General features: G+C 31.8%; 1 protein-coding gene across 2 annotated transcripts in view; it reads left to right on the top strand.

The window, feature by feature from the left end:
• LOC123700022 overlaps nucleotides 1–27,375 on the top strand; it is a 71,334-nt gene that overhangs the window by 33,827 nt on the left and 10,132 nt on the right. Inside the window, exons 2-4 of one of the 2 annotated variants that reach the window (XM_045647112.1) lie at nucleotides 1,039–1,086; nucleotides 15,475–16,442; nucleotides 24,816–26,369. In XM_045647112.1, coding sequence (XP_045503068.1) covers nucleotides 15,482–16,442; nucleotides 24,816–25,408 — 1,554 coding nt within the window. In that variant the 5' untranslated portion in view covers nucleotides 1,039–1,086; nucleotides 15,475–15,481 and the 3' untranslated portion in view covers nucleotides 25,409–26,369. Of the gene's footprint in view, nucleotides 1–1,038; nucleotides 1,087–15,474; nucleotides 16,443–24,815; nucleotides 26,370–27,375 lie in introns of those variants that run through there. The other variant, XM_045647113.1, reaches the window with a different exon arrangement.

Below are 27,375 nucleotides of genomic sequence, written 5' to 3'. Positions count from 1 at the left end.
TTGTTGAGTTAATGCTTCATCGACCAACTACTTTTTAATTTACAAGGAAAAGACCATAATTACATTATACATAACAACCAATCCATCCAGCTAATTGGTTTTCTTTGTAAAGTCTAATTTCTGACAAATTATCGAACACATTAGATCAGCCTTTCCCAACCTTTTCCAAAGGCAGACCCACGCTAGGTTACCATGATCCGCGGACTCCTAAAACCTTATTCGCAGTACTCATATGGGTCAATCTATACTATTTAAAAAAAATATTGAACTCTTATGCAGTGTTTTTGTATGAAACAGATTAGCCACCCATCACTTGGCAGATTCCATATTAAAACTGAAAAATACAAAGTCCTGCCGTCAGAATAGTTAACTAAGGCTTTCATAATTTTTTTGATTTGTCTGCGATATCCCCTGTGATATGTTCGCGGACCTCAGGTTGGGAAAGTCTGCATTAGATCATTACTAAGCGTCCATCAAATCAATTTGTTAAATAATCAGATTTTCGCTCGGGTGACCATGATAATTATAACTTACTCAATGTGTATGTAGAACAAAAAGTATAAACTGTGCCACAGAATGCATAAATAATGGTTAATGATCATAATTTCACTGTTACGTTTTGACTAGAACGTAAAGGTTCGTTTTAATTTAGGTTTGATGATAATAAATTCATTTTTAATTGATGGGTGATATTATGTAGAATTGTAAAACAGAAGATTATTAGAGAAACGTGCTTGAAGTGTTAAATGTATGGTGTTCATTTGAGCAATAAATGTCTAGGGTAGCGAGATGATGAAAATAACTTATCATTCGATTAAAATCTATCATGTCATATCAACTTTGTCACACAGTATTAAAACTTTTGATGCTATGCGTCTGAACTTCCCAAATCAAAATTCAAAACCAAACATAAAGTAACTAAAATCGTTATAAAAAATAGTTCGACAAGGAAAAGTGTCGTCCTAGAACACAATCCACTGCCTTCAGCAGGTGCCTTGAAACCGATCTGAGTTATAATATTACATGTCTTTGTTACAGGTCACTGGACGGTTGCGGTCACCCCTCTGGGCGCCGTTATTAGACCATGTAAGTTCTGGATCTTGTGCTATATGGATATTTTTAACGTCTAGCATGTCGTGTTCATATACAGAGTGTTTGGCGGGTGAATAGACAAATATTCATGTAGGTATAAGTATACAATAACTGTCGAATATGACTATTCACTATAGTATAAACTTAGTTCTTTATTCCCCGTTCCCCGCGATTTGTTTCTGAAATTGACAAATAGTTCGGTCAATGTCCGAGTCTATAGTCTCTACCATAAACAATATTCAACTCCAATCATAAGTATCTCCAATAACACAATAACAGATCTTATGAAATAATCGTTACGATAATCGATTCCACCCCATTCGTGCGTGATTATTCTTTAGCCGCTTATCGTCACGTTCCGTTGCGATTATGAAAATCGATACAATTACGATTGGAGATTTCCGAACGCACGGCGTCAACTCGTTTTTCAATAGTCTATGGTTCTCTTTCAAAACCCGCGGAATTCCTTCTGTTCGTGACTGTTTCAGTGTGAAATTTGAAAATTGAAATTGTGCCAGTGTGATGAAAAAGACGTGTCGAAATTTTTGGATTTGGCTGTAAGTTGGTGCATTTTATTGTTGTTCTCCTGGCCTGGTATTTGAAGTAGCTCGGTTATCTTATTTTTCCTGTATAATGTATCAAGCCATCAATTAAAATAATTTGGTACTTACCTAATCTGTGTTAGTTCCACATTAATAGGGATAATGGATGTGCTTCTGTCGTAATCCGTTATCAATTTATGGGCACTGCATTGCATATTCTTCTGAAAAATAAAAACTATGTCAGATTTAAAGCAACTATATCAAATTACGATATAAACAGTGCAAAGAATGTGAAACTATTTATCAATTGTAATTTATTACCAAACGTAAAATTATATAAAAAATCACATCGGCATTAGGTAATCAAGCATTCCAGGTTACAATTGTTTTTATTACAGAAGCAAAAATTTAGTACGTTACAAAACAATAGAGAAAAATGTTTAATAATTCATTCGAACGTTCCATATTCAAATCAAATCGCCACAGATCCACAATGACGCACAGATTATGCTAGCTAAACAAAAGGCTAGTTCGCACGCTTTGACGCCAAGTAACTTAATTGTTAGAGATGAAATCAGTCTTTTTCTAAAACTGTCTCACACTTTCATTATATAAACAATAAAGTGTGTTTTCTAGTTTATCAGATTTCTAAGTTCAAACTTTTGTTTATGACCGCGATGTTTTCTGATATTGCTAAAAATGTTTATTGTGTATTTCAAAAGCGGAGCAAGCTACGGCTATTGATATTATCAAGTCGTGTATTTAAATCGAAAGGGTGTCATTTTTTATTATGGTGTAATAATGACACAATTTCATTCAAAATATTTAAAATGATTTTCAACTCGCCAAGTTTGTTTTGTATTATTTTTAGTGATTTTTAGTACCTCGTTACAAAAAGATGCGCAAATTTCTGAAGTTATGTTGTCATCTCGACCTTGTAAGATGCACAATACAATATGAATCATTTATTAACGATTGCCAATAACGAATGCAATTGTTTTCCTGCTTATGGTTATCTATGGTTTTATGTATCCGGAATTATTCTACCGACTTCAGAAAAAAAAAATGTTTTTTTGGTTTGTTACATCAGACCTTTCGACTGGGATAACCGATTTTGTTGATTCTGAATCTTTGCGTATGAATCTTGAATCTGAATCTTGAATCTTTGCGTAATTTTTATATTGTTATTATCCAAGACATTTAGCAGTTGTGCCTTCTACGTGCGTTGTTATGGGTCTATGTAAATAAATAAAAAATAATCTATACATTTGTATTTAGCCTATTTTGTTCATTGTGAAACAAATAAAATAATCAAGGTATACTAAGATCCACGTTTTATTCAATCAAATAAAAATTGTAGATAAAGCCAGATAGGTACATTAGGTATATCCCGGTTCATCCCTTGTTAAAAAGCTAACGTTTATAGATTTAAAAATACAATTATGCTAATTTAAAATTATAATTATATACACAAGAATTTATAGGGATTTTAACAGAATCGTAAAAAATTGTGCGTTCATAAAATTAAGGTAGCTAAAACCGTAAAACTAAAACAAAAGTGAATGTGGGTAAACTTTCTAAAATTAAAAAGCCAAACTAATGAGTATTGTCTTAATGAATTGTTAATTTAATATTGCATAATTTTAATTAGATAATGTTCGTCGTTAGATGAGCTCTTATTGTAAGTCTTAATTGTATTACATTTGAAAACGCTGCATTTTAATGTAAATATCTATGGTATAATAATTTTATATGAATCTTGATTACCTGTAAATATTATTCAGTTCATAGAAAATGAAACATCAAACTATTCGGTAGGATTTAGGATTCAGATATCAGATATATTATGTTCTACGTTGGTGTCGTGAAAATATATATTTAAAAGTTTACACGATTGTGTTTCAAAATCCGATGTAGGCACCTGTGTATAATTTAAATGTCAAATTTTTCTTTCCCAATGGTAATTCATACGTACTTAGATGAATTTTTAAAGGAAACATTATCTAAAAAACGACATTATCATGTCGGCATGCATATAAAGCAAGTTTATATGCACCAATTACTTCCCACGGTTTCCTAAACAAATGCTCATTCAATACCCATTATATATTGCTTCCTGAATAACGTTCACTTGTAATAGGATCTCACGAACTATCAGCCGGCCATCCCTGTTGCATAATGCGTAAAATATCAAAACTGCATTACGTAATGCCTTAAAACATTACTATAGTATGCTTGTGGGAACTCGGTACAGACCACACAGTTGGCGGGAATTTGCTTACACTTTGACAGGTGACATTTCCTGTATCGTCCATAGATCATAGAACGTTCAGTGAACGGTTGTTTATGTCCACATATTTCGTTTATTATCTGCGCTGCTTTCATGTCCCTTACATTATAAGGTATGTATTATAAGCAAAGCACGAGGTATTTATGAATAGATTTCTTATCATCACTGAACTCTTGGTTAATTAATGTCTGCTTTTATCTATACTTTATGTTTTAGAATTTAAGGTATTTGTTCAACCATTATAATATGTTTGGGTACAACTCAAGCTACTGAATAATTTAAAACTATGGAACAACAAACTAGGAAACGATAAATGTTACATCATATACCTATTGTAATAATTGATTGGTAAATAATTAAAATATTTTAGATAAAAATGACTACACTAGACTAATGAGGCAAATTTTTAAGATATCTAATGAGCGTAATCTATACACCGTAAATCGTTAATTACCAACCCCATCAGTACACCGTTGCACTTAATTACGTGCAAATGTATTGCGGTATACATTTCACTATAATTTATGTGCGGTCTTCACTACAGGACCTCGTAAATAATGGTAACAGAAGCCTACGTGCCGTGGGATAGGCGCGCTCCCACGCATTCCTAATACCCTGGTACTTGGTGGTGAGATTTATTGAGATTTAGTGGAATTTATTTTATATTATCTAACAATTACCAAATTCTGACTTAATATTAATTGAAGTATGATATTAATGGTATTATAATTTATATACCAACCTTATAGTGGATTTATTTATATTTATATACTCTTTAAAATAAAACGTAACTAAAATCAGAAAAAAACTATAACGTGATATGAACGTGATTCGATATTCAGATTCGCTTCACCAAACTTATATTAGTCATTCATAAGTAAGTATGACTTTTAACCGTCTTCTAAACAACGAGTAATCGTGGCTTCAAAATAAATATTTATAAGGTTAGATTTTAGTTAAAAATAGTCTTTGTAATAAATATTTTGGTCTATCTACCAACATTATTCGGTGTGAAACCACCAAGCAGAGACATTTTTATGAAATGTCCTAAAACAATTCCGTCTGTCTCTTAGCGGACATAACTCAAGTTTCTAGAAATCGTGTCTCGTTAAATCTTTATAATTCAAATATAATGATCAGTTATCATTTACACTTAACACGATACTTTTGATAAGCACTTATCATTCTGTCAAAATGAAACAAGCAAATCATTATTTGATTCGCCTTTTTGCGCATCATGAATTTGTCTTGTTCGTTAGATACTTTCTGATTGAGATGATAATAATTAATATGTTTAGTTTCGCTAAACACTTCTAGGAATTGAAATGAAATAATTATATTCTTTGAGGTTAATCATTTCACTTCTGTATTTTATTTTTATTTTATTTACCTGTCTCCACAAATTAAAACACTAGGTCCCTACCTATACCTACAAAAAAAATCATTTTCTATTTATCCTACGAAATAAAATGAAATGGAAGTATATTATGTAATTAATTAGGTGTAATTTTTAAAATAATAATGCACTTATCTATTTCATATTTGATACATTTTTTATTAAACACCAAAAGTATAATTAAGAGCAAAAAGATTATTACATATCCTGTAAAAAGTAAAAGTGACCGTTCTGTCTGATATTAGTCCGGAACTCGGACGGATGTGTTTAATTTATTTGTTTTTTTTATGAACTAAATATCTATTACAGAAGCTTTATATAGATACTACTTTCCGTTGTATATGTCCGCCGGTAAACTTATTCGATAATATCCGTTTATCTGATAGTAATTAAGTAGATGAAAAATAATAGGCCAAATTTTACAAAAATATACTGTTTCGGTTTCCCTTGCCTTACGTTACTTTTTCTTCAGACTTCAAATGTCTTTTATACATAAGATTATGTATAAAAGACATTTGAAGTGTGACTTGTGTATGTATATCATGTACTACGTAGGTACGTCTGTAAAATAACATACAAACTATCGTTTCCTGACACTCTGACTGTTAACAGTTAACACCTATACATAACAATTAAACACCTTACCTGAACAATGCAATGTCCCTGCAGTAAAGGTACAACGGTACACATTCCACATTGTTGTGTGTTCTCAAGATATCTCAGCGAGAGATAGAAAGCAGATGGGATCATGAACAATTAATTGCCGTAATTACGTCATGTGAATGTAGATTGTGTTATAGGAGCTTTGTACTAATTGGGTCATGTGTTTTCCTGTTAATTTGGACAAGCAATATCTAAATGTTATGTAGCAGTACTAGTTTAGTATTATATTATGTGTGGCAACAGCACATGATAATAGTAATAGTATATGACGAACGAATTGGATATGGTTTCAAATTTAATATCTCAATGAAATGGCCACACTTTACGTTGCTTAACCTAAAATTATTTAAGGTATATTTATTTAAATGGCACACAATTTTTTCCAAAACTTCGGCAGTAAACATCAACACATCAGAAATGCATTGTTTCATATAAAAAATGTCTCTTTAGGAGAAAATCAATCATATTTCTACCAAATATAAAAGTGAGTGTCTAAATAACGAAATACGACTTCAAGAAGTTTAATAAGGTAGGTTTTATAGCCTTGAGAGCATTCCCAAATAAATTAAAAGTTAACCAAAAGAGAAGGATGATTAAAAACACCAGAACTTTTTCATTATATCCATAAATAATACGACGTATAAAATGAGTTCATAAAAATAGTCTTAAATCACACTTAATTGTGTATAATACTTTAAAGGGATGTCGGTGACCTTACCTTGGAGCTTTTTCTGAACTCCTTAAAGCGAGCTTGTGCTATGTCATGTTGTGAATTAATATTCTAGGAGGTAGCAACGTTGACAAGTGAGCATTTTAGTATAGTTGGTTCTTTGATATGCTGTTCCTCTTGCTATTTCGGTTACAGTCCGGGCTGTCTGGCTGGCCGCAGTGGTTGCGTTTATTAGTGCGCATCTTATCTGCACAGGAAAATATCCTTAATTTAAAGTCATTTTTTAACGCGTAATTTTTAATTGTTTGCCTTTAGATAGATCCATTAGACATACATTTTTTATTGCAAGACGTTTTTTTCGTTGTTAAATAGGTGCCAGACGCAATTTTTATTTCAAAATAATTAAAATATCATCGTAATAAGTGAAATTCCATCAACATGAGTCCCAGTGAAGGATAAGTAATCACTGTGTTACTTATACTATATATAATATTCATTTTACTATTTACAGTTTTTTTGCAACAATCTACCATATCGCCTCCTTTTTCCCAACGAACCTCAAATAGGACGTTAATGTAAACTTGATAAAAACCAAATATCATCAAGAAATTAAAGACTTTTTAACGGATTTTAAACGCGATTTATTCATTGTATTATTTTCTCAAGTCTTTAATTTCAAAATGTATAATACTCGCGTAAAATCAAACACTAGAAAATACAAATATCATCAAATTCATATTTATACCCAAAAGTGTAATAAATATGAAACCATCTATTAAAAATATTAGTTTACTAATTATTCAATATAAGTATTAAAAAAGGATAATATAATATAAATAATAAAGTTATTACTTACCTTTTAAGCGGACTCATGTTGATGTAATTTCACTTATTTCGATGACATTTTAGTTATTTTGAAATAAAAATTGCGTATGGCACCTATTTTACAACGAAAAAAACGTCTTGCAATAAAAAAATTATGTCTGATGGATCTATCTAAAGGCAAACAATTAAAAATTACGCGTTAAAAAATGACTTTAAATTAAGGATATTTTCCTGTGCAGATAAGATGCGCACTAATAAACGCAACCACTGCGGCCAGCCAGACAGCCCGGACTCTAACCGAAATAGCAAGAGAAACAGTATATCAAAAACCCAACTATACTAAAATGACTTTTTTTTAAACGTTGCTAGCTCCCGTACTATAACCTTTATTTATAATCAACCGACTTTAGAAAAGGAGCTTGTCAATGAAACATGTAGGTGTGTATTATAATTCGTGTATTTTTATATACGAATTTAATAACTTTTACGTAAATGTTCCGTTTCACGTTTTTTTTTAATTTTTTATATAACGGCAAATTTAATAATAACAGGATTATTTTAAAGCGGCATTACGAAGATCTGAAAAGGTTGATCAGATGAACTACATTACAACTGTATTGTGTTATCATATTGCATAATCTTACCAAATAACAATCATTGGCATTATGTGTCTTTGAAAAGGGCAAAAATTGTTCATTTGTAGCAAAAATGTTAAGCTTTTAATAAATGTATATATGCTATTTTTTTACGACTAAAGGTTTTTTTCTTATTTAGAGTTTATATTTCCGTTAATTTGTATGCCAATCAAAGAAACAGAGGCTGGATGACCGAGCTTTGCGTTTCCGTTTTCGGAGGTATCAATAAACTTACTTTATGAGATATGAGTCATAACTCCATAAAGAGTATATATGGAGTTATCTAATTAACCAATGAACCTAATTACCAAGTTTACATTTTTCCCGCAATACATGGAATATGTCACAAGTCGGAAGAAATTCAGAGGCCAACACCATTTACACTTTCATATTAACATTGACCTAGTCAAGGGACGATATAATTATATCCATAAAAGTAAATGGAGGCTTTTTAAACTTGGTTGAATTAAAATAACAAATTGTAGATACAATATGTATGAAGATCTCACGCTTATTTTCTTAAACCATACATTCTATCAATGCTGTAAGTGGTTTAATAAAAGCACAAGCAAAAAAGTACAAACAAATTAAATCAAATTAAAATCATAGTTGGAAAATAATCTTTTACGATAGGTAAGTTTACTACTTACTTAAATTTTTTCTGTGTTAAAAATTTGATATTAGAAAGTTAAATAACAGAAGAGCAAATCAAACTTAATAAAATTGTAGGTAGGTAGGTACCTACAAGTGCATTCCCCCAATTTAATCTGCCCAAACAAAATGACATAACACACATTTAAACAAACATTCAGCAATGACTAAGCACTAGAAACTCGAAGTCACCAATTATAATAATTTCGCGTAAACCTTTCTATTTGGAGACAAAATCGTTTATACGGATGTACAATAATGAGAAAATGCATTGTGGCAGTGAAAACGTGGTACAATGGTATGGGAAATGTGGTATAATTTGTTTGGGACCCACATCATCCGCTGCTAGCAAGAATTTATCGCTCACTAGCTATGTGCCCGCGGCTTCGCCCACGTATTAAGGGGAGGCTCCCAAAATTTTATGTGAATTTGCATTAATATTCTGGAACAGGCACACATACAATCAAAATGGAACTTTACATTGATTTATTGGGTCTTTTTCTTTCGATGTACAAGACAGTTACGTAATTGTAACATTTTCGCCCGATTCATTTTTTATTCAAAAATTATGCCTTTTTTGAGGATTATTACATTTTTTTAAAGATTTAGGTACGTGCACTTTATGTCTAAAATAAAATGTTAACAGTATGTAAGAAAATAGAGTTTACTATCGAATCCCAAGACCGCCTCCTTGGTACAGTGGTTGACGCGTGAGCGTAGCACCGAGGGGTCCTGGGTTCGATTCCCGGTGGAGACGAAGAAAAAAAAATGTCTCGGTCTGGCAGGACACAGAAGGCTGATCACCTACTTGTCCCTAAATAAAATCGATCAGTGAAACAGATGTATAATGCATCTGCCCCTTACCCCACTAGGGGACATGGGACTTCAAAAAAAAATCGAATCCCAAGATATTTTTTATCTAGATCAATTATTACTTTAGTTATAAACGAAATAAGAATTGAGAAACTTACTTTTCGAGCTCGAACGTGATCAAAGAGCGCACGCAATATTCAACTTTATTACGGCTGTGTTAGCGTCTAGTACCGTAACCGGTCTCTCAGTGCCAGAAATGAGAAAGCGAGCATCTCCTCTTAAAAGGAGATCATAGAAAAACCCCCGATTTTGAAACATTCTTCATTGGTGCTCCGCTCCTGTTGGTTATATCCTTGATATACATCCTTCTTATAGCTTATAGCCTTCTTAAATAAATGGGCTAGAACCGAAAGAATTTTTCAAATCGGACCAGTAGTTCCTGAGATTAGCGCGTTTAAACAAACAAAGAAACAAAGCTTTATAATATTACTAGCTTACCGCCCGCTTTGTCTAAAACCTAATAAATTGTATACTAAAACCTTCCTCTTGAATCACTCTATCTATTAAAAAAAACCTCATCAAAATCCGTCGCGTAGTTTGAAATATTTAAGCATACAAAGGCAGGTTCCTACATTGGGACATAGGGACAGAGAAAGCGACTTTGTTTTATACTATGTAGTGAAGTATAGATAATTTGATCAATGATGATACTTTATTAATCGAAACATACGAGCAACAACGTAATTGCATGTCTTACCTAATAAATTAATAATGCTTACAGGAAGGTTTTTTACAAGTCTCACGCTCAATCCGCTATTGTGTTTATATCCGATGTTTCTGCTTTCTCTAGCACACATATTTTTCTACCCTCGTTCGTGTATATTTTTATTTGACATAGACGACGTATTTTGTAGGAATCCATACTAATATTATAAATGCGAAAGTAACTCTGTCTGTCTGTCTGTTACCATGGACGAATAGATATTTATTGGGTCCATGCTGTTACTCAATCACGCCTAAACTACTGAACCAATTTGCATGAAATTTGGTATGGAGATATTATGTTGATACCCGAGAAAGGACATAGGCTACCTTTTATTGTGAAATATGTACCACGGGCGAAGCCGGGGCGGACCTCTAGTATAATATGTATAATATTATAAATGCGAAAGTAACTCTTCTGTCTGTTACTCAATCACGCCTAAAGTACTGAACCAATTTTCATGAAATTTGGTATGAAGATATTTTGATACCCGAGAAAGGACATAGGCTACTTTTTATCCCGGGAAAATGACGCAATCCCGGAAATCCCACGGGAACGGGAACTATGCGGGTTTTTCTGTGACTGCGCGGACGAAGCCGCGGGCGGAAACCTAGTAGAATATAAATAAAACGTATAACTCTAAACAGATATACGTATTATCTATTAAAACAAAAAAAAATAACCTGCGAAATTTTCAACGCAAATTTAGGATGTCATCTATTTTTGGGTGATATGAAAGGAGAATGCCCATTTTTGGTACTGGTTTTTCTCATGCATCAAGACAACAATACTATTAAAAAAATCTCGGCAATTTAGAGGCCTTCTTACCATCGGAAAATATATTTTGAACAGGGAATGTTTTGTAAAATCTAATAAGACATGTAATTGTTTAGATCCGTTATTATAAATTTAGTGTCAATTACCGTTTACATTTTTGGTACAGGTTTTTCTCATGTATCAAGATAAAATACTATTTAAAAAAATCTCGGCAATTTAGAGGCCTTCTTACTATCGGAAAATATATTTTGATCAGGGAATGTTTTGTAAAATATAATAAGACATGTAATTGTTTAGATCCGTTACCATAGATTTAGTATCCATTACCGGTTACCACGGTAACCAAGCGGTAATTATTATGACATTTACTATGGTAAATACTTAGATTACAAAATAAAAGACAGATGGAGCGTTGCCGAACTAAACCAAATAATTTATCGTCATTTTCAATAAAGCTATGTGTGCTGTCATTTCGCCGCTGCACTGTACGTACACGGTGCTTCTGTGTGCGTGTAATGTTGCCAGATATTGAAAAATTTCCCAAATTTTTCCCCGACTACGCAAAAAAGAGGGTTATGTTTTTCGAGTTTATGGATGTATGTATAATATTTCTTTGACACGCCCTGCAGTATAAACCGTTGGACCGATTTTGAGTTGTGAGGTTTCATTGCAATGATCTGAATTATTATGTTAGTGGCGGTAGTGACGTAGGGCTATATACATAAATGAGAAGTCAAGTTTTAATTTTTATTTAAATTCTTTTATTACATAAAGTACCTGCCTACTAAAGTTATATATGGACAAAAAAATTGTATTCATTTTTTTATTAAATAAATTACATAAAAAAAAAATTTTATTTTTCATAATATATGAATACGAATAGCGGTAGTTTTTAGTCGAGAATACGGGACACTTTATTTTCATCATATCCATCATGGAGTTCACATAAATTAAATCGCTAGCGAAAACGACTATGGCGTTTTTAAGCTTTATAAAAGTAACAAAATAATGTATTATGCTTATTAAAATAATCTAATAATTATCATGAACCTTTAGTGCACTATACAAATAATCACATTCACGATCGAAAAATCCAACAGCATTACCCTGAAGATCCTTTAACCATTTTACCGTTTTACCAATAAAAATGGCAAATTCATTTTCAAAATACTGGCAACATACGTTGAAGTTTTGTTTTCCTTCATATCTGTAAAATTATTATTCGTATTAAAGAAATAAATCAGCCAAATAATCTACAGAAAACCTGTGAAACGATGTTTTATCTTTTTTTTTTGTTTTCGGGAACAAATTTTACAGCGTTTTATTATCACAAGACGGCATTTTTTTACTAAAATTGCAAACCCTTTTTGACGTATTGCATGACACTATATGCGCTATAGCACTGGTGCAGCGACGTATTTGTTTTTGATTTCGTATTTTCTTTGACAAGGGCGACGGGCGGTTGTCATGCTCCATCTGTACTTTATTTTGTAATCTAAGGGTAAATAGCTAAATGTATTAATATCGATTATTGTTTTCATTGAATTACAAAAAAATCAATTAACATAAAATCACGCTGTAAGGTATTGTTTATACACTGTAGGTTGTTTTAACATAGACAGTGAGTAAAATAATATAAATACCATATGTATATAAAAAAATATTATTATGACATAGCTTGGTAGGTAACTAGTTATTTCTTATTTGTTTCTTTCTTCGAATATGTAGTGAAAAAATGATTCAAACATCAACAACAATATGTAAACCGAATAAAAACTCTATTGCATTTTTTTAAATATATATTTAGGTTTTCTTGAAATCCGTCCCGGAAGATTACCTGCACTAGCCGATGAACAGATAGACTTTGTCTGAAAGCATAAGCTCTACGCATAGATTAAATATGTTAAATTAAAAATAACCTTCAGACGATAAAATACTACCTAAATCACACATAAACCTAACTAAATCGGGTTTATTTAAGTTTCGAGGTTAATTCACATTTTTCTCAATATCTTGAAAACCCCTGTTTTTATCAGAAAAAAATCAATTGGTAAAAATCTTTTGAATATCGAAGAACCCTCCAAAACCACTCTGGCATTGACGCAACACTATACTGTGGTCCATACTTTCATGGGCATTCTCCTTTAGACCAATTTAAAGATTCTTTTACTAATTACAATACAAACATCAACTTAAACAGGAATTTTAATTGTATAATATTTTGAACGCAGTACTAATCACTTATGTATTACGTAAATACGCTTGAAGCACAATTTATCATTTATTAACACTTTCTCTATAATATTAAAATAACATTATAACACATAGGTGTGTGAAAAACATCAGTGTAGTAACAAGCCATTAGGTTACAAAATTAATAATGTAATTTATTAGATAATCTTAATAACATCGCTCTTACAGAAGTGAATCGATTATATGTGAACATCACTTAAGGGCCCTTAGTAGGTGAACACGGAAAAATGGACTGTTTTCTATGAGCTATAATTGAAAATATTGAGGTTTTTTCGCACTGAAATTTCGAATATGTATTACAGAACGTATGTGTGATGGGATGACTGTTTCCAAAACACGATTGGAAAAATTTTGCTCGATAAAAAAAAATCCTGAAGTTACCTCTAAAATATCATATAAATGCTCATTACAACCGTATTTTACGATAATAATTCGTATAACATCACAAGTACATAGGCATTTACCTTCTCGATTTCGTGACTGTTTTAGATTTAGAAAATACTAAATATTTTCATTCACTTTTTGATAAAAATGTGAATGGCGCTTACGATTTTTAGTTTCGAGCACGTTGATTCCATACTAAACGCGGACCCCCTCACCGCTTACCTCAGGCCCGAATAGCTGAATTTTCGCTGACCGCCTAACCCCCCTTAATTGGGTTATTTTTAAATGTTCAAATATTATGACACATATGTAACTTTTTAGTTTGTGAATAGATATATGGATTATTTATTCATAGATTATAGGTAACTATTAATTAGTATCTTATCATTTTGTAAGATGTAAATTAATTAACATAATTTAAGTGCAGACTTACAAGTTACACATTTCAAAAGTGGACTTAAATATTTCCGTATTACAATACATCAAATGAAAAAACAGGCATTTGAATTATACTAAAACTTTTTGGAATCAAAGCAATAAACAACAATTGCCACAGATTAAAAAAAAAATTGGTTGTCTGTAAAGTCGGTTTACTAACGATCATAGAAATCTAAATAACAAGACACTAACGATAGTTGAACGTGACAACGATTGTGCTTCTTTGTCGCTCGTTCCGAGCTCTCGCTTGCACTTCAAGCCTTACATGGAACGCCTCAGAGCGAGGTAACGCCGCATGAGTCATGTTTTTTCGTGCGTGCAGCTGTCTATATCGAATTATAAGACGTTGTCACGTCAAAAAAACGACGTGTGGCACTCGGGGACTGCCGCGGTAAAGCTATTGCATGCTATTCCTTCAAGCCACACCTCCGCCCGTCGGAGTGCGTGAGGTTTTTTCGTTACGGAATTTCTCGATTCAGTCCCCGTGCTCAAGGCCCGCGATAGAATTAGAAGCTATGCAATAGCTTAAAAAGATAAAATGGATAGTTCTTGCTACCCACAGTTGCTACCATATACAATCTACACCAATTTGCATCTCATATCTAACTGGTCCAATGTTATTTACATTTTACATCAAATTCAATGTCAATATTTAAAATAAACTTGACATTTGAAACGAAAGTTAGTGAAAGTGCACTAGCCGGAGTATCTTGCTTTGTCTATAAAATTATATTATAGGTCATTAAACTTTACGAGCCTTCATTAAAAAAGTTTTAATTGCTATCAAATTTGATGCGGCAATATCAATAATTTTTATATTTTACAGGTTTTCATGCTGAGGTCTTGGAAAGTGTATTCATCAGATTCATCAATATTCAATTAATGTGAAATTATGCACTTCTGATGCTATTTTTTTCTGATGTGATTTTGATACACAGCTTACTTTTTAAATATAACCAAATCGAAGGATTTTAAAGCTATGACAAATGATTAAGTAGTTTATTTAGTTATTGTACAAATTGGAATTAAGATATTGTCCTCTCACTTTTATGTTCAAAATATATGTGTAGAAAATTGAATTATAAACATTATGATAACCAAATTAGGAAAGCCCCGTACCATTGTTTAGTGTTGAGATATCTTTTTCACCTTGTCTCTGCTATGTTATGTATTATTGTGTTCCATTTCAACTAAATCCTCCTTTCCCCATAACAAAATCCATCCATAATTTGTTACTGATATTTTACAAAGTGCTAATATTATATTTTTCTTCTTATTTCAGATCTATAATGACGGTGAAAAAGTCAAATCGGTGCGGAGGCTGGGCGGCGATCGTAGCACGACAGAAGTTACATAATGCTAACCAACAAATGGATATTATGAGCATAAACAAACATACAACACATCAAGATTACAACGTTATAGTTAGTTTCAATGAAAAGGATCAGCTACAGTTACATACGAAAGAAGATACAAATGAAGACGACAAACAAAAACTTGTCAAAGATTACAATTCAAAATTTAACAAATACGAAAACATCGCCATCGACGACATTATTACTTGCGTCAATATCGAACATTTTCCCAATTGCGAAAACACTCTAGTCTTTTACGTAGCGAAAAACCTTGGCACTGAAGCCGTAGCGCTCAAATTTGAAAATGAGCAGGACTTCAAAAGGATATATTTCACGTATAAATATTTCAAAATGCGAAACAGACTAACAAAGAATTCGTCGAACTATTCGAGTAGTGATAGTTTATTTTCTAAAAAGAAATCAAACGATTTCAAGAATAGAAAGAATAGTGTAGACGATTATAGTAATTTTGATAAGAAATCTGAATATGATTTAATGCAAACGACTGATAACGACGGTGTAACGCATATATCAGTGCAACAAAAGAATTTAAATTTAAGATATGATCAGCCTTTAAGTCTCATTGGGATAAGAAACGATATGACGGACGTTGGAGAAATAGACAGTATAATATACACAGATATAGAAATTCCAGCGAAGCCTCAGAAAAAGAAATTATTCAATAAGAAATCAAAGGCACCCTCGCCGCCGCTACTTCCCACGAGCAAAGAAACGCCAAAGGTATTAAAAGGTGAATTCGTTAGAGTGAACGTTGATAGATCTCCCGATGTTATACCAAAAGATAATAAGCAAAATAAAATGCCAGATATATTGATGTTTCGAGATAAATCGAAAAGGAGCAGTCCACCAAACAGCATATGGACGAATAATAAAGGTCAGTAAAATACATAAAATTTATTTGATTTTTGTATTTTGATTAGGGTCCCACTATACCATTATTTATTTCAAAAATGTTGATACAAGCAATTTATTAAAAAAGTTTCTTATATTGAGATGAAACTTAAAAATACCAAAGCTTTCATTTGATAACAACCACTATTACTCTTAGATAACAAAAATTTTATTTATGCCACAGTTTTATTGTTTTATTACAGTTTCGTGAAGCGAAAGTGAGTTTTTTTCCAAGTCCGTATAAGTTTAGTTCTAATAATTCATTACTAATGCTAAAAACTTTTACTGAATAAATCACTTTCGTTGTGAACAACTAAAATTTAATATAGTGACTTCATAATTATATCAGTTAGAGTACTGAAAAAAATAATTAAAAGATATAACATAAAAACAATAACATGTCAACAGGTTTACCCATTTATAAAAATTATCAAAAATGAATGGTTTTAAGTCGGTTCGAACAATTTGAAATAACAAGGCTTTCGACCAGTCGAAGAGCCTTCAAAACCGGCACGATTTAAATGTTGAAAGAAATTTCACTTAGTCTTCACAGATCAGATAAAAGTAACATTAAGATTACGCAATTGTATATAAAACATTGCCTGTAGTACGGAAGAACTTATCCCTATAATAGTTACGTGAAAGTAAAACATTAATCAAGATGAGCAATTTACTACACCCATTACTTCTGATTTCACAAATAATAAGGCATTTTGACCTTTGGACAATTCGATTCATTGCATAATGCTCGCGCATTGTGATTGGAATTCCAATAATTGAACTACGTATTCTATAAATGTTTTTAAAACAGTAGTTTGAAATCAAACTGACGTTAGATGAATATGTATAAATCTTCATGATTTTAACTTTATACATCGTTTTTGATGCATTTTATGCACATAATGCTTTGGTGTAGGTACGAGACGGCAGGACAAGAATTGATCCTTTATGGGGTTGAGATATAACAAAAATAAATAAAACTAAGGACAAGCAGAATGCCTACATTAAATATTTTGATTTACTACCTATTTAATGCCAAACATCAACGACGAATTTATTTTGTTATATATTTGGCTTGTTTTACAATTTCTGTGGATCTAAATAGGTATGTTGTTTATAAATGCTCTATCGCCTGGTACTACTTTGATGACGGTCGAAGGAACGTGTTCCTATAAGCCATTAAACTGAGCGAAGTGAGAGTTTTAATATTCTATGTCTTGGATAGCAAATTAATTACAGAGAGAATGCTTCTAGAACACATTTATACAGCTCGAGTCTATATTGATTTGCCTCATTTATCAGAAAAAAACATATTTACATATTTAACACATATTGTATGATTCTAACAGACATTAGGTACGTCTAGAATGGAATGTTGTCCAAATCACTTGTCGTTAAGTTCTCGCTTTCTTGATTTATTTCCGAGACAATTGCGACAAAATTTCGCCTTGAATTTCGACATCTAAATCATCTGAATTCAAACTAGCTTAATGTATTTGTAAAGATATATTTCTCCAGTTTAACGTTTAGATGCGCTTTGCCTTTGTAAATTGTCTGGATGCCGACACTTCTAATCGATTTAACGACCATTGGCGTGCCCAAGGTCGCTGGTGACCGTCAACTTTGCGCAATGTTCATTTGCTCGGTTTGGTTCATCTTAAATTTGATGTGCAATTTATAAATTAGGCTGAATGTTATTTACAAAATCAGTAATGCGATGTGTTGACGTCGTTTGCGTCAATTTTGTTACAGATGTAACAATAATTTACAGTCAATGTTTGTCCTTATTTGTTTTTAAACACAAGAACCAAATGATGATGAACTACATATATATCTACTAAATTATGCAATTTATTATCTAAGAACTTTCAAAATTAGGTATTTTTGTTTAAAAAAACGCAGTTCTATAAGTATTTTATCACAGCAAAGAACTGTATTGTAAAGTAATTAATTTTGATATCAACCTGGGTTGAATATAAGTGATTTGGAGTTACGATCAGCAAGCTTTTCCTAAGGTACCTAGATTATAATTCATTCCCTTCAAATTTTTTTTTTCTTAATTCATAGTTCTTTCAATCCACTTATGACAATAATATAGTTAGTTCTCTTTACTTCCGACATGTATTACAAATTCTTCGTAACTGTGTTCCAGTTCACGGTTCACTCTACAGAGGCGAAAATATGATTCGTTATGATTGTCGCATACATCATGTACTTACAATCACTTGCATAACAGAAGTTAGATGTCACCAAGAAGTCTTGGTCTAACAAGCTGTTATAAAATCACATGTTTGTATTGCGTCTTGTCTTGTTGGCCTGTTGGCTGTTACAAATGACTATTGCGAATAACCGACATACTTGTTGCGAAATAAGGCTTTAGGTTCTAGGAAATTGGTTTCCCTTTTTGCTATTTCCTTTGTGAAGGGTTTTTGATTGAACTATTGGTATGCAAATATACCATTTAAACTTTGATACATAATTGAATCGACACAAGGCCAATTTATAGGTTGGTAAATAATACTTTTGATGCCTTTATTACCTCATCAAAAAGTAGAATACTAATAAATAAATCCATTTAGTTAAAAATATAAAAATAAACGTCGATAGAAGCTGAAACATTATTTATTACCTACCGCATTACATCGTCAAAATAGAAATGTTCTTCAAAAGTATTAATAAAACTAACTTGATATGTTTTGTTCAATACCTTACAATATCTGATCAATACAATATCTGATCAGTCCACCCCTATTTTTTCTAAGGAGGCCGATATCTCCGATAATCTTAATTACATTGAAGTCAATGAGAAACTTCTTCAAAAACTGTTGAAACAGTTAGATCCACAGAAAGGCGCTGGTACGGATGGAATACCTTCAATTTTCATAAAAAAATGTGCAACTGGTTTGTTGACTCCTTTGCTAATACTTTTTAAACGTTCTTTCTCAGATGGTATCTTTCCGAGTCGATGGAAGGAAGCACAAATAGTTCCAATTCATAAGAGTAAATCAAAATTAGACATAACAAATTACAGAGGTATATCTATTCTTAATGTATTAGGTAAAATTTTGGAACGTATCGCTTATGATAAAATATATTATTTAGCATTAAAATGTATTCCTCATAATCATCATGGTTTCATTAAATCACGTAGCGTTACATCCAACCTTCTTGAATTTACTCATTCTATCAATATAGATTTAGATGACAAGTCACAAGTCGACGTCATCTATACTGATTTTGAGAAGGCATTCGATCGGGTCGACCATAATATATTGTTGACGAAGCTTTATGCCATCGGTATCAGAGGAAACCTCCTTAGATGGATTGAATCATACATAAAGAATCGCCATCAAGCTACAGTCATGGGTGGTTTCCGATCAAACTTTATTAAAGTAACATCCGGTGTACCGCAGGGCTCGCATCTCGGCCCCTTATTATACAACGTATTTCTTTACGATTTATCTGATTGTTTTCTTGATTCTAAGTTCCTTGTATTTGCAGACGATAAAAAACTTTACAAAAAAATCAACAGTCTAGAAGACTGTATTAAGCTGCAAGGTGATCTCGATCGACTGACACTGTATTACAAAACTAATAAAATATCTATTAATATTAACAAATGCCAATTAATTACTTTTACCCGGAAAAAAAAGGATGTCATTAATTTCAATTACAAACTAAACAATGTATCACTCGAAAGAACAACACAGGTTAGAGACTTAGGTGTTATTCATGACATTAAACTTACGCATAACGATCATGTTGAATTTATTATACAAAAAGCGTACAAAAATTTAGGTTTCATACTTCGGACTTGTGATGCATTCACAGATATCTTATGTTTAAAAGTGCTGTATTTTGCGTATGTGCGAAGCGTACTAGAATTTGCGAGTCCGATCTGGCGTCCCTCTTATCGCTGTTATATTGACCGTTTGGAAAATATTCAAAAAATATTTATTAGGAAACTTAATTTTATATCGAAGACCTCTTGTGCTAATTACCTTGAAGGATGCTCTCTCCAAAGGATCAATACACTCGAACAACGGAGAGATATTATTGACATGATGCTGCTTTACGACATAATGCGTAATAGACTGGACTGTCCAAATATTCTCGGTAATATATCACTACAAACACCGTCATTACGAACAAGGCATTGCCAACTATTAAAGGTTCCCCTCGCTTCAACCAAACACCTGCAAAATTCTACACTCTTCCGTCTACCTGATATTTACAATAAGAAATTTTCAAGTGTTGACATATTTCATCTCTCCCGTAACAGTTTTAAAAAAGCAGTAACAGACATCACCAATTCAACAATTTCTTAGTTTACTTTTACACATTCTCACCACACTACACCATTATACACTACACACACAGTACACACATTCACACATCCATACCAAACATTCTATAATGGGTAGGTACGTTTTCCTCTTTTTTGTATATCATGTCCAAAAACATATATGTATAAATTAATTTTTTCCACTTTATCATTGTTATAATTAAGTAATGTAAAACTACTGTCACATTAATTGTCTTATTATTGGTATTCCTTTTTATTGGCGTATTGTTTTGTTAAAGTTAAATAAAAATATTGTAATACAAATAGCTGTAAGGAATCTATGTATGTAAAAAATAAAATAAATAAATAAATAAAATAAATACCCGGATGTGACTTTCAAAAACATAATATTCTACGTCTCATAATATGTTTTCCATCATCTTAAATAACATCACTTGACCAAAATTAAAGGCAAATGTTTGATCAAGTAATTTGTCGATAAACATATTAATTGCCTAATGAGTGTAAACCAAACTCAATATAGGCGCGTGTACGGCAAGCTGTTTATCTTTTAGATAATAGTTCTTAAATATAAAATACTAGTTGTGCCCCGCGGTTTTACCAGCATTACTCTGCTTCTATTGGTCATAGCGTGATGATAGTGTCTATAGCCTCCCTCGATAAATCGACTATCTAACAGTGAAATAATTTTTCTAATCGGACCCGTGGTTCCTAAAATTAGCGCGTTCAAGCAAACAAACTAACCAACTCTTCAAATTAATAAAAAAAAATATATATAGATTGCGTCAACATCAAAAACAGTGATAAGCATTTTCAAATAATGGTTTCTGGATTCCAATATTGGTTTTGACTTCAACTATCATGATTGCAAAACCTCTCTAAGCAATAAGTCGCCGTTTAGAAAATATACTGAAGGGTCTATGAAGCTCATAGTAATCCAAACTACCTTAACAATTACCACAGCTTATTCAAGGAGGTATACGTTGACACAGATACGCTCATCACATTCGTACACAAAAGACTATTAACTTTACGATCCTGTGCCGCAGAATGTAAAGAAATTGCATTTGCTGAACCTTGTTTTACGATTGGAACACGGTAAACTGTGTGCTGTGTGAACCGTTTAGTTATTTGATGTTTTAACCGCATGTAGTAGCGATTTTGTTAAAGTTAGTCAATAACTGTTGCGGTACATATCTTCGTTTATATAAATTAATTGCCTCGCTGTAATGTTCGAAAAAATTAATCATTTAAGAACTGTGATGTACTTATGGTTTAGTAAACATTTGCTCTAATAAATTAGTATGTATTATGCCAGAACACTTTGAGTTTAATAGTTTCCCTTCTATCAATTGAACTTTTTTTTATAAGGTTGAAGATTATTATAGATATTGTCATTTACTTTCATTATTATCGCTTAATTTATAAATCTATTCTTCTTAATCGCTGAACTAAATCGTCATAGAACATATCTAGCTTTATCTACATTATTCATAATAAAATTATTGTGGACTTGAGCCTTTCAAAACTTTTTTTCGCATGACGTAATGCGTCATTGCGCAGTATTTTATTACAGGAAGATAGCGAACTGAGAATCGCGGGAACTTAATCTTTCATGCTTGAATTATATCACATATCTAGTTAATTGATGAACTGTGACTGGGGAAATGTGTTTCCTTGTTTGTGTCAATTATATTTTTATTTAAGACTAGCTTCCGCCCGCGACTCCGTCCGCGCGGATGTCGGTCTTCGCGTGGATGGTTTATCCATTTTGACTAACTCTGACAATGACATCTTATAAATATTTATTGGACCCAAATACGGATAGGCATATAATAATACGCAACGTTTGATCGCGGTTCTACAGAACAACGTCTATGGATAAAACTGAAAAATTAAGATTAATTTTTTTCTACGTATTTTTCCAGGATAAAAAGTATCCTATTTTACGCCCAGAATAATAAGGTATAATAATACTAAGTTTCATCGAAATCGAACCGTTAGTTTTCACGTGATGCCTTCACATACAGACAGACAGACAGACAGACAGACAGACAAAAATTTTTTTAATCACATATTTGGGTTTGGTATTGATCCAGTAACACCCCCTGGTATTTATTTTTTCAATATTTTCAATGTACAGAATTGACCCTTCTACAGATTTATTATATACACGTACCTATAGACTATACAATAATGAAGATTATACAATAATATGTTGAAATGAGGAATTTCACACTTAGTGTAGGTGATTCCTGTTTCATCTGTCTATTAAGCTATTTGTAGCTTAGCATAGCTTCTTTCGCGGGCCATGAGCACGGGGACCGAATCGAGAAATGCCGTAACGAAAAAACCTCACGCTCCCCACTCCGACAGGCTCGGAGGTGTGGCTTGAAGGCATGCTATGCAATAGCTTTGAGACATGTGCCTTAGTTCGTACTTAGGGTTCGAAGGAATGTTCATACTACCGTACTGTACCGCAACAAGTAGTACAAAATGTTAAGGCACATGCAGCTTGTTGTTACGACAAATGCCACAGACTTAAAATGTCTTCTTTCAAAAAAGAAGTTGGTTATAAATAGGATATAAATAGAATGACATACATACACGCAAAAGACAAATTCTAAATATTTCATCTTATGGGTATGCAAATATGTAGATGTATGCTTCAATATAAGAAGGTAGGTAGAATCTTCCTAAAGACAAAAATAATAAAAGAGACATTGCATAAAAAGAACATTATGTTAACAATCAGCTAGCTATCTTTATTGTTCTCGAAATATTTTATAAAAGGTCAATTTTAAATCACGGTGGTTCAAAAGATCGACATTTATGATCGCCTATAAAACAAGCTTGATTACAATCATTAATTTTAAATTAAAATTCATTGCAACTATTCAATTAAACATATATTTAAATTTCTACTAATTTATGTCATAAGAACTAATTTTAAAATGAATGATTTTGTCCTGTTTCTTTCTGTATCTGTATTCTGATATACATTTATAATAACACAATAATGTTGATATGAAGAGTATGATATAAACTAATAGACCAACTTTATAATATTTCAATTCTTGCGGACCCAAAACAGGACCCTGTAGTATGCCAAGAACAATGCTTTCTATCTATTCATTATAGCTACACAAACCTTTACATATTTCATGTAAATTGAGCAACCTGAACATCGATTTTAATCAATTTATTAAATACACTTGCGAAAATGTGTTGTCAGTAAGAATTCACGATCGGTGAATGCAAAAGATTTTTGACGAATCCGACAGTATTTAAGTCAAGTAGGTCAAAAGATGAATCTTGTTCGATAACCTTTTAAATATCGATAATGGGAAGGTATGCATCTGCAAGCCATCGTTTATGAAGTTATATAATATATTTTAAAACTATTATTGATTTTTACTCTTCGTAACGATGCGATTCATTATTAAGTTTCATTTAAGAATACTTAATTTCTTTGCCTTGAGATAATTTATCCTTATTATTATTTTCACTGCACTTTAAAAGGGAAAGCTATTGACTTAAAAATTAATATTCAATTCTTCAAACTTAAGGTTGTCAATAAGGACAGAGCAATAAATTACGTTTTTTCGTATTTTTACCTTAAAGATTGATCAATCATTGCGTCACTGACTAGGTCAACAAAGCATTTGCTTAATTCAAAATTTGTATGCGAAGCACCACGGAAGTTTTTACGTGCTTGGAATAAAACGTTATTTTAATATAATCTGATAAATTCACAAACATACAATTTGATTGGGATGTTAACAAACAATACGTTTAAAGCCCTTCGTTAGAGGCATCATTATTTTAGAAATTTGTAAACGCAATTTTATGTTGTTTACTACAATTATAACTTAATGGTTACATTTTTCTATATAAGGTTCGATATCACTGTATGCGACAATATAAAGGTGACCGGAAAAGTATAAACTGAAAATAATACAACCTCTATTAAGGTCGATTTGAAGGAACAGGAAACTAATTGCGCTGTATAATAACTCAATGTCTAATTCATTATTGTTTATATTTCAGCTAACACCGGATACGACTCTGATCGAGAAGAATGGAGGAGCCGGTCACAGTTTTCGACGACGGCCTTTGATAGCCTGGCCAGGCCGACCAAAACAGCAATGGCACTCACTCTAAGGAAACCTCAACGATTAGAACCCGTCCCACAATATTATCGACTCAGCAATGAAAGTAAAACAAAATTAACACCCCTACCTTTCCGACCTAACAATTTCCTCCCGAGGCAACCGAGACTACCGCGGCCGAATCCTGAAATAAAAAGAAACCTAACCACAGACCATCGGATGTACACATCCCTGCAGAGTTTGGAAATTCCGAAAAAAATGAGTGAACCCAAAAAGAACGATGTAAGGAAGATGAATTACACCAATATATCAAATAAGATTACCGGTCTCACGAATAAGCTTAGAGATTTAGGGAATGGTAATACAATAGGACGATTTAAAGCTCAATCTCACGGTGACGTTGCTAATTTGAAGCCAGTATTAAAGACAAATGGACACGATGGAGCGAAGCGATCAGTCGTTAGGACTTGCAGTGCGGAACCACCAAAGAAAGTCACTTTCAGTGCATTTGCGACTGTTCAAGTAGTTTGAGGAATTAAAATTATGAATACCTAAACCGCTGCCGTATTTAAAGAGCTCATATTTATCGATACGGTATGCATTTACTTTAATGTAAATTAGATAAGCATATGAAAGCAGGTCGGGATGTTGTGTAAATATAAATAAAAGGATGTTTTTCGTACTTATTAATTGTAATGCAATAAAACATTGGTTTATTATCGTTATGGTCGATTAAGCGTTATTGCAAAAACTGTAATATTTTATACAATTGTATAATTGTAATAATTATTGGAAATATAATGTGATTCGTAGTGAACTAAAAGATCGCGTTTCATTCAAGCTTGTATAAAAATTTTGATGATTTATTATTACTTTAAAATTTTGTTTTCTTCAAGTTAAGTCGATATTGTTTGAAAGACATATTTGTAGAGTCGTTAAGTTTGCACGAATTGTTTTCGCCATAGAATTTAGTCGTGGTAGGCTCCTAAAGTTTTAGTGTCATGGCTTTACCAAATATTTTGTAGTAATGAAATGCCACCAATCTTTGTGAGAGAGATTGTTGTAGGTCAGTTTCAGATGTACCTATGGAAATCTGAAATATTGTTATTTATTTATTCTTAAAGAATAATTATTATAAGCAGTAGTCTGTGTACTTACTGATAAGTTGAATAATAGTGTCGTAAGTAACGCTGAACATATTAGGGATTTGTTATGTTATACGTAAAAAATAAAAATATATGTTTACTTAATTTTTTTCGAATTCCTAGTTGATTTGTAATGTTTAAATGTTTACGAATATTGATGATTCTGTTAACAGTAATTTTTTTAAGTTTTAATTACGTTAGCACAAAAAATAATTAAAAATTCACCTTTGTTTTTAAATGATTACATATTTTATCGAAATAAAAAAACATTTACGACATTAGTACATACAAGTAAAAGAACTGAGACAGTTAATTCAGATAGTTCTGCTGGAATTATCAAAAGTGAACAAAAAATATAAAACATGAATATACAAAATCGACCTTTATGATATTACTCTTAGGTTCGAAATTGGTCACACTTGTGAATACTAGTCGACAAAATCTTCTAAAAATAAAGGAATTCTCATATTTTTTTTATTCGATTTTCCATAAATATTTTTTTTAAAATATTGAATTTTAATCCTATTCATGTTTGATAGATTCGTTTGTTTTATTGACTATTCCATTTATTTTAGTATTATAGTTAAATAATTTTAATTGATTTTTTTATTATAAATACGCATTTTCCTTCCTATATTAAGAATAATTGTATATATTTACAAAAAACAATATTATATTCATTTAAATAATACTTGCATTATAATATTATATACATAAATAGACTTTATGTTTAAATTATGAATGCGATATGTTTAGTTTTAGATTAATTATATATCATATTGTATAAAGTGTAGATAGATACAATTATGATTTAATACAATTAATCTATGATTTCCTAGAACTTGTATTCACTAAGAAAACCATTGTCACTAATGTAAACTGTTTAGTGAATTTGTTTCAAAAATAAATAATGAATTGTTTATAATGTCTTATCACTACATAGTATAAAAAAGTCGCTTCCTCTGTCCCTATGTCCTTTTGTATGATTAAGTCTTCAAAACTACGCAACAGATTTTGATGCAGTTTCTTTTAATAGATAGAGTGATTCAAGAGGAAGGTTATAGTATATAATTTATTAGGTTTGTGACAAAGGCGGGAAGCTAGTGAAACTAACCAACCTATGCATCTTGATTTTTGTTTGAATAAATTTGCTTTGATGTGTGGATAATGGTCATGATGTAGGTATCTTTCCATTTCAATTTTCTCATTTTCGATCTCGCAGTGTAAAAAATCAATACGAAACATTTTTATAAGGCTTGTCCATTAAATTACATTCCTGGATGTAGTCCATTTTGTAAAGTTGAAACACTCCACAAAATGGAGTAATAAACCTTACAGAAAAAAATTAATAAT

This window comes from Colias croceus, chromosome 19 (assembly GCF_905220415.1).
Source record: "Colias croceus chromosome 19, ilColCroc2.1".
NCBI classification, from domain to species: Eukaryota; Metazoa; Arthropoda; class Insecta; order Lepidoptera; family Pieridae; genus Colias; species Colias croceus.
Note: the sequence above shows the minus strand (reverse complement) of the source record. Positions and strands in the feature narration are given on the sequence as shown.